Raw genomic sequence first — 8,604 nt, 5'->3', positions numbered from 1 at the left:
TTGTTTGTTTTTTTTAAGATTATGATCACCAGTAAAAAATCCCTTTTTACTTCAAAAGTTGATTTGGGCGAGGCCTTATCAGTTCATGCAACAACAAAAAAAACACCAGCCAAATGTGACTTGTTAAATTTAAATGACAAGGAGTGGTGGAAGTTTTTCAAATCAACATACGCGTTGAAGCTGAATAAATATTAATTCATGCTCTACTTCTTATAGTCCGAGAGGAAGAAGCTCCTTGAAGCAAGCGGCAGGAACACAAATACTGCAGTCCACATAGAGAATCATAAATCTGATCAATGCCGCCCTCTGTTGGTGAATAACCACATGCTCCAAACGAAGTAAAAGTAGATATTCAAAGGAGTTTTTTTACTATTTAGTTTCACATATTTAAAAATCCCTCAGATGAAGCCAGATCCTCCGGAAGTTCACTTCATTTATTTCCTGATGGTTTAGTTCTCCTGCAGCAGACACACATTACATATTTAATCAAACAAAAGACATCCTTATTTACACTTTTATTAAAGCTCCAGTGTTACAAACTGTAGCAGCAACATCACACGGTTAGCATTTATTTATGTCTATATACTCCACGCAAAATAAAAAAAAAATAAGATCCCAGCTCCCATTTCAATGAGTTGTGCGCTCGCAGCTGAACATATTTACATCTCTTCACAATCATGGTGAAAATATATTTATCATTCTTTCATTCTCTTTCAAAGTAGAGGGAATAACTCGACCACCAACCAAGGCTCACAAGTTGTTATTGCATATGTTTCGATGGCTTTCGTTGGAGGAGGAGACAGAAAAAAAAAAATGATATCCTGAAGCTAACTTAACACTTGCACAGTTCTACTTCAGTTTTCCTCAAGTATTCAGATGGTGAATAAAATAAATGTAAAAAGCATTTAAAAAACTATGACTTCCATTAGTTCTGCACACAGGCAATATTTTAAAAAGGACAAATGCATAGAGCACTAATCATCTTTGGTTTATTAAAAATGACCTTCTGTTGAAGATATATATATATATAAAAAAAAAGGCTTGTTGTCGTAGAGTGAGAACAATCTGCACTGGAATAAAAGCAGAAACATTAAAAACGCTCTTGAAACTCTTCACCAGCCTGTTGTATCCCACACAGTGTAACAGGTCGCAGTGCAGGCACAGGAGCACCGTGTAACAACCAACCTTCCAGAAATGTTCCCCAACGTAAAAACCAGCTGCCCTTTTTTTAACTCCACACCCCCTTTTTTCAACTCCACACCCCCCTTTTTTTGTGCGTGATTCATCAGCCATGTAGCGTCGCGGTCGACTCGGCTTCACAGTTAGCAAGTGTTGAGTGTGTGAGTTGAACATGAATATTCAGCTGAAAATGTAAAACTAAAAATGTGCCCCCCCCCCCAAAAAAAATAAAGAAAGATGATATAAAACTAGGCTGGAGTGTGTGAGGCACTTTGAGTGTCGCAGCTTTTCGTTGGAATGACGTAGTGCAAAAGACACACAAGCAAGACGGGCGTCTTTCCGCTGCGTCCCCCATAATCTGCATTCCTTTGGAAGCTACACAAATAAATTCAGAAAAATCCAATACTCAGGATTCTAAACATCATTCACTGAACGAGGAAGTGGAGTGTGATGCAGGCGTCACCGGAACATTGACGTCACACCCGAGGAGTGCAAGAGACGACGACTTCCTGCCCGTGAGAACAACGTCTTCACGACAAACTTCCGGGTCGTGCGTCCTGCTCCTTCTGCTGCTTGGTCATGAAGTATTTGAAGAACTCGTACACGGACCAGGCTATGGCGGTGGAGGGCATCTGATAAATAATTCGAGCTTGAACGCCTTTGAAAAACGCAGGGAACCCACCCAGCCTGTACACGGTCCTGAAGGTGTTCACCATACCTGACAGATGCCCGCTGATGTTCACCGAGTTAAGCGCTACGTTCTCCTGCGTGTTGAGCAGGGTTTTGCAAACGTCTAGAGGGGTGGTGATGGCCGCCGACACCGCCCCGGCCACCGCCCCGGACACGATGTGCGTGCCGGGGTGGTAGTGCCGGTGGGGGTTGAGGCGCTCCTGCATCATCTCGTAGGTGATGAAGTGAACGGCCTGGAAGGGAATGTTCATGGTCAGCTGAGTGCTGTAGCTGCGGTAGAAAGCCCCCACACCCTCTGTGCGCGTCACGGTCCGGACACAGTCCAAGAGACCCCGATAAGGAGATTTGTACATCTGCATCCTCTGTTTGACCACTGAAAGAAACACACGCGCCAACGTTAAAAATGTTTCCATGACGCGACGGGACCGGACACCCTCTTTTTAATGGTTTACACAGGGGAACATTATGACGGCGACATTTGTTTGGAAAATAATTGAACAAAAACACTTTTCGAGACGGAAATTGAGATGATATTGAAGGTTTTTCCCCTTTTGGGATAACTTCCTCCCAGATGTAACAGGCACCAAATTATCTTTCAGCCTTTATTGGCCGTTCGGTTCATTTTCACTTTCAACTCTAGCTTGTCCAACTGTGAATTAAAACAATCAAACTGGCATTGTATTGGTTAAAATACCCCAAAACAAAAGGGCTAGTTTTTGTATGGTTAGCATGTCTTCTTCCTAGATTCTACATTTTATTTGGTGCACTATTAAAATAATGTTTAAGCTATACTTTATATACTCTTTACGCACACGCATAAGTTGTGAGTGCATGTTTGTACATCCTTCCAAAAGCATGACATTTTGATATATTTATAGACTCTCTGGTAAATGCAAAAAAAAAATGTTATCAAGAAAACAAATATGAATATGTACTTTTTATATTATAAATTGAACACAACCCCCCCCCAATGAAAAACATTATTATGACACTTGCAAAAGTCTGTTTTGGCAATTTTGGCTTCCAGTTCTGCAATAGACTTCCAAGATCTACCCACAAATATTTGGATCTCTATCTACTGTATCAGTACATGTCCGAAATATTTACATTAGAATATGTGCTGAAGCCCCGCCCACTGAAAACACTTTGTTTTTCTGGAATGAAAACTTAAACAAACATCGAGGTTTGTCACCGCGCGGCATCAATCCCGTCCTACCCAGTCCTTGGAGAGGAAGACTAAAAGATTTAAAGTAATAAGTCAGGAGAGTTTGGGGTTTTCCCCTTCGTCTGGAGACAGTGGGGGCCATTTCACAACCACAATGGTGGATTTTAAAGTATGTTTCGGATCATGATGTTTATTGAAGCCACACTCTTCTCAGCTTCAACAATTAATACATCTTCCCTCAACAACAGCCATCTCTTGTATATGACCTGCACTGTGGAAACTATATTCTGGTAGTGCTTTGCCTTCTTCATGAAGCCTTCTCTTGCCTCGTGGGCATCAATAGATTTTATGTCCTTGCAGAACTAAAGCATTTAAGGAACTCTGGAATTGACACCAGTCCCCCCCCTACTGACAATTGACGAACAACGCTTCAGGCCCCAAGAGTAAGATGAGGTTTGAGCTTATAAAAATAAGACACAGTTTAAACTCTCAGGGCGGACAAACTTTTGAACTTGCCAAAGTGACTGTTTCTTTTTTTTTAAATTTCTTTAAGTTGTACAATAAAACGTAACTAAGCTTTTTTTTGTTTCCTGGAGATATTCTATTTTCATTTTATTTACAAAGAGACTATGCAGATGAATCCTTATTTTTAATACACATGAATGCTGGTTTTAAAAGGGCAAATGGTGATTTTATTTTGGTAGTGCCTTAAAAATACATATGACAGACCTCTATTGGAACCAAGACTGTGATTTTATTATCCATTTCTGTCCGACAAAATTATATTGACAAATAAAACTTAAAACAGTTGACATGATCGGTTTAGTTTGAGTGAGAAAATTATATTAAAATGTTAAAAACTGAGATTTGGTTCACTTCACAAAGCATTTGGTGATGCTTTTGAATACATGCAGGCAAGCGTGAAAAACATTTAGAACATTGATGGTCAATTAACATTGATTTTGTCTTGATTTGAAAGAATAGAAACATTCTTTTTTTTACCTTCTGCAGGATTCATGACAGCATCGTGGAGAACTGTGGCCACACTTCCTGCGAGACCTGTTGACACAAAACAGTTGGGAATCCTTCATCACACGGGAAGTCTTTGTCATCAGAGCCTGGTGAGTGTTGATGGTGTTTAAGAGATCAACAACTCATTTGTACCAAAAATCCCTGGTCGTTTGTCCGGATCATCGAAATATTGATGCTACAAGATAACTTGTGCATTTAGCATTAGCAAGAAAAACAAACCAGTACGAGTCATCTATTAAAGTCTATTTTGTGAGAAATAGAGAGAATACACTGAACAACAGAAGCAAAAATATTCATTACATCAAAGTTAAATACCTACATTTTTAGTTTAGTGAATTACTTTCTATATTAAAATAGCTTTATAGACAGATAAAGGCTTATATTTTTATGAACAAAAAAACTTTTAAATGGATATTTATTGGAATTAAGAGTTTTAAGTTAGCAATTTAACTAATTTAATTTATTGGAGGTTTTTAAGCTCATTGTTCTCAAGGTTTCAAAAAATAACAACATGAAAGACGCTTAAAGCAGCAATACGCAAGATTGAAAATATTGTCTCTGGCTCCCACGTGTGGTATAACAGTGTAACTGCAATGCTCCTTAGCTCCATCCATAGTTATCCCAAATTGCATATACATTTGTTGACAAAACAAGTTGTCTTGTGGTGTCAGTTTCTGGATGTATTGGCCTGGTAACTGAAAAAACTCAATACTTCATATGAAAACACCTACTACCTAAAAACAGTCGCTAGTGATAATATACAATAAGACTGTAAAAAATGGTAAGAATTATTGCCTCGACATACTTCCTCTAAAATAAAAGACTCGAGTTCAGTCGCTCAAATTTGTAGAATTAGCGTACCATTGGCTAAATGGCTGTTTCCTCCACTCTGCATGACATCACTCAGAGAGCGCTTCAGTCGCTCATAGCAGGCGAAGTAGAGAGCATGGGCTGGACCTGCTCCCATCATGGTGATGTTGAGACCCCTCAGAGGTCTGAAGAAACCCTCAGTTTGGACGATTCTTCTCAGCGCCTCGTACACCCCTCTGTACTGAGCGTTGGGGTCCGGCTGCAGACTCTGCATCCGGGTCTGGAAAGAGAGAATAAAAAAAAAGACAAATCAAATTGACTGCGAGTGACTCAGAGTGGGCACCTGGTGCGAGACTGTGATTGTAGACATATTGTTCTCAGGGGGTTTCTGACACATTGTTCTGACAAGAAGTGCTCTTGGCAACAGCGAGGGTGTTTGAGTGAAGTGTGTCTCTCCCACGGCTGGTGTGCGTTTGTGTGCGTGGTCGTTGCAGGGTCTTGTTTTTTAATTCCCGATGTCAAGTTATCCGAGCGTCACAAAGCATGTTTTTATTAGTGAGGAGATGGAGCTGAAGCTGGCTCCAGAGATAGGCCCAATCCATCTTCCTCACAGTGTTTACGAGCGTTTCCTTCCTTTGAAATGACAATTAAATATCAATGACGTTTCCCTTCCATTCAGATTCGGGAACTTTAGGGAATGTTTTTTTTTTAATTTTGTAGAACAGGATCTGATAGTCATTTTAAATAAAATATTAAAAAAACATTTGTAAAAGTGACACATACATACTAAAATACATTTGAGGCAAAGATGATAAATGATCAGAACCTGCACCATTTTAGACACGAGACAACAATTTTTCTCCATTAAAAGTCCTTTCTTGACATAGTTTCTCATCTGGAACTTCGCTCAAGGGCAAACAAACAAAGATTTGGCTCAAACATGGACTGATTTTCTGCAGTGTATTGGGTTTTTGGGGGATTTTTAAAAAAACATTTGCTGCACACAAAACATCAACATCATATCAAATTACATCAAGTTACTAAAAGTAAAATATTTATCAGACTTACTTTATTTTAATCAAATTTTTCATTTTTGTAACCATTGATTAAGCTTCTATTGTATTGTATAAATTAAATATAATAATTAAATGCCACAGTTTAAAATAAGCAGCAATACAATAAAATAAAAAATGAAGGGCAAATGACTTCCACTATAAATATTGATTATTTTTGTTTAAATACAAATTACTATTAAAAGATATTAAATGTATCTATCCAATAATTTTAAATTATTACGACAAGGTCATTTAAGAGGTGCATATTTTTAACCAAATAATCAAATATATATTACATCCTTTTTTGCCAATTGAATAAATGTACCATAGCAATAAGTAAACAATTATATTGGATTCTGATTTTACATGAACCCCATTTATTACTATTGATAAAAATGTAATTCAGGAAATTATCAACGTGATCAGGCGACAGCCACTCCCGTTACTGGATTGGGTGGATTTGAAGTGTGCAAAATAACGATAAGACCCCTCCCAGCCTAAGCATTGGGTGACTCCTGATCTTCAGGTGTGACCACTTTATCTTCAAGAGGTTGAAATCAGATTAAAAAAAAAAAAAAAGCTTTATTCTGGTTAGGAGTAAAATATTAAACCTGTCCTAAGTATCATTATTTTAAACCACTAGTTAAAGCCAATTTGTTTCAAGCATAGATTGAGGAAACGTCTACAGGATATGACGACATTAGTTTGGGCAAAAAGTTGCAAATTTGGCAAGTCGACAACCATGCTGGACTGATGCAAATGTGGAGAATTTCCTTTTTTTCTGCATTTAGTTTCAGGTTTTCTCTGCCCTTTTTGGATTATCTTAAGTTCCACTCCGGCCCTAACAGCGACGCATTGTTAGTAAACAACTGTTAAAGGTTGGAGAGAGGATTGCGAGGGCAAAGTTTACAAGCACACGTTTCAGCAGGAAGAAATGAATGACTTCTTTAAACAAGAGAATGTTAGTCTTACCGATATCGTGGATTCATTTTATGACATCGAGGACAGAGTTACACATTATCAAACACCTAGATAAGTTACACAGGGAAACTACTCACCTACATTTTATTAATTATTTACCATTTAAAGTTGCTTATAAATAATGTTACAGACAATTATAATAAATCAAAGGGATGGATCTACCGACTCCTTCAAGAAACATCTTAAGACATTTTTATTTGTTCAGGCTTTTTCCTGACTTTCTGAAAACTCCTGTGTTGTTCTCGGTGTTATCTTGACCTTTTAAGTATATATTTTATTGAGTTTTCTTTTGATTGTTTAAGCGCTTTGTGGCCCTGGTCCGGAAAAGCACTCTATAAATATAAATTACTTACGCTTTTCCAGACCAGGGTCACAAAGCGCTTAAACAATACAAACAATATTCAATAAAGTATATACTTTTAAATTCAAATTACTTACTTAGAAAAGTATTTTCTTATTTAAATAGTGGCATGTTCTGTGAGTTAGATTTAAAGTTAGAAATAAGTTTGTTTTATCGTTTTTTTTCCTATGAACAAAAGATATTTTGTAGGTTTTGTTTTGTATGTTTAATACATTTTTAAAGAAGAGAAACTCTACTGTCAGTTGAGGTGATGCTTAATGCATCAGTAAACCTTTAATTTAGACACACATAAGCAAGTTGACCTTGACTCTTGGTCCACCTACAGAATAACAAAGTTAAAAACTTTACTAAAAAAAACTACCCAAAACTAAAACAGCTGCTTCTTAAAGTCTCAAAATATAACTTGGGTCGATTCAGGTTAAACTGGACGTTTATCGAGCCACGTTAGCAAAGTTGGATTAAACAGTAGGAAAAAAAAAACACCAGGAAGAAGACATTCCTTTGGTTTAAACCAGTTTAACTCGGTGTCACTAGTTTAGTTAAAGCGTGTTAATGACATTATTCGTGTGTTTATCGAGCAACCGGTGCACTTTATGGAGCTAATATGGAAGCTAACAGAGCTAGCGTTAGCACAGCAGCAGCAGCAGCAGCAACCAGGAGTCAAGCGTGGTTAGCACACAACTGTACCCGGGGAGCGAGCGAGCTGAGGCGGGCTGCTGGGACTCTCACCTTGACGGAGTCCACCGGGTACATCACCGTGTGCTCCAGGATCCCAGCCACAGCCCCCGCTGTCATGTGCGTCGCCACGGAGACATGAGGCGGTAAACTCTCGTAGTCTACATCACTGCCGGGCGGCTCCTCGCCTTCCGACATGTCCACACGGTTCGGGCTCAACTCCATGCGGTGGTCGGTCGCTGTCGGTTAGAGAGGAGTCGGCGGCGTGGACGACCACAACATCATCATCTTCATCACCTGGGTGAAGCTCCGGCGCCCATCCGTCCGTCCGTCGTCGCGACGGGGGGGGCGTGGCTCGAGTGGCGTTCTCGACCAATGGCGTGGAGGGAATGTTGGCGGGGGGGCGGGGTTTGTGTTTGAGCGGAGCCAATGAGAAGTTGTCATGCCTCGAGGCTCGCGCTGACACTTCTGCCGCTCGCTGTCAATGATAGAATGTTAATAAAGATACACTGGATTTAATCGTGTCGGATAGAAAATCCACAAAATTATAGGAACTAACGTCAAATGTATTGACTATATTTATATCTGCTGATATAAACGACCCCACTTTCATAAACTTTTCTATTTAAAAATGTATAGAGCAGAAAACAATGATT

At 39.0% G+C, this 8,604-nt stretch overlaps 1 protein-coding gene across 2 annotated transcripts; it reads right to left on the bottom strand.

The window, feature by feature from the left end:
• Positions 1-500: 500 nt before the first annotated feature.
• slc25a37 (solute carrier family 25 member 37) lies at positions 501-8,279 on the bottom strand. Of its 2 annotated transcripts, XM_087794741.1 has the most exons (5): positions 8,003-8,279; positions 4,928-5,156; positions 4,037-4,093; positions 1,898-2,242; positions 501-1,811 (listed from the first exon to the last, which is right to left on the bottom strand). In XM_087794741.1, the coding sequence occupies exons 1-5, from the start codon at positions 8,171-8,173 to the stop codon at positions 1,639-1,641; spliced, it is 975 nt and encodes a 324-aa protein (XP_087650867.1). In that variant the 5' UTR covers positions 8,174-8,279; the 3' UTR covers positions 501-1,638. The 2 variants fall into 2 exon arrangements, with proteins under 2 accessions (XP_087650867.1, XP_087650866.1); XM_087794740.1 differs by having other exon boundaries at positions 501-2,242.
• Positions 8,280-8,604: the final 325 nt, after the last annotated feature.

This window comes from Callionymus lyra, chromosome 1, assembly GCF_982586985.1.
Source record: "Callionymus lyra chromosome 1, fCalLyr1.hap1.1, whole genome shotgun sequence".
Classification (NCBI taxonomy): Eukaryota; Metazoa; Chordata; class Actinopteri; order Syngnathiformes; family Callionymidae; genus Callionymus; species Callionymus lyra.
The sequence above is the reverse complement of the archived record's forward strand: the minus strand, read 5'-3'. Positions and strand labels throughout refer to the sequence as shown.

Bases quoted from the DNA above. Each gene is read 5' to 3' on its own strand.
- slc25a37 (XM_087794740.1), bottom strand. From the start codon at position 8,173: ATGGAGTTGAGCCCGAACCGTGTGGACATGTCGGAAGGCGAGGAGCCG. The intron at 4,094-4,927 runs GTACGCTAATTC...TTGTGTCAACAG, and splicing joins AAACAGCCATTTAGCCAATG to GTCTCGCAGGAAGTGTGGCC. The intron at 2,243-4,036 runs GTAAAAAAAAGA...TGTTTCTTTCAG, and splicing joins TGTCATGAATCCTGCAGAAG to TGGTCAAACAGAGGATGCAG.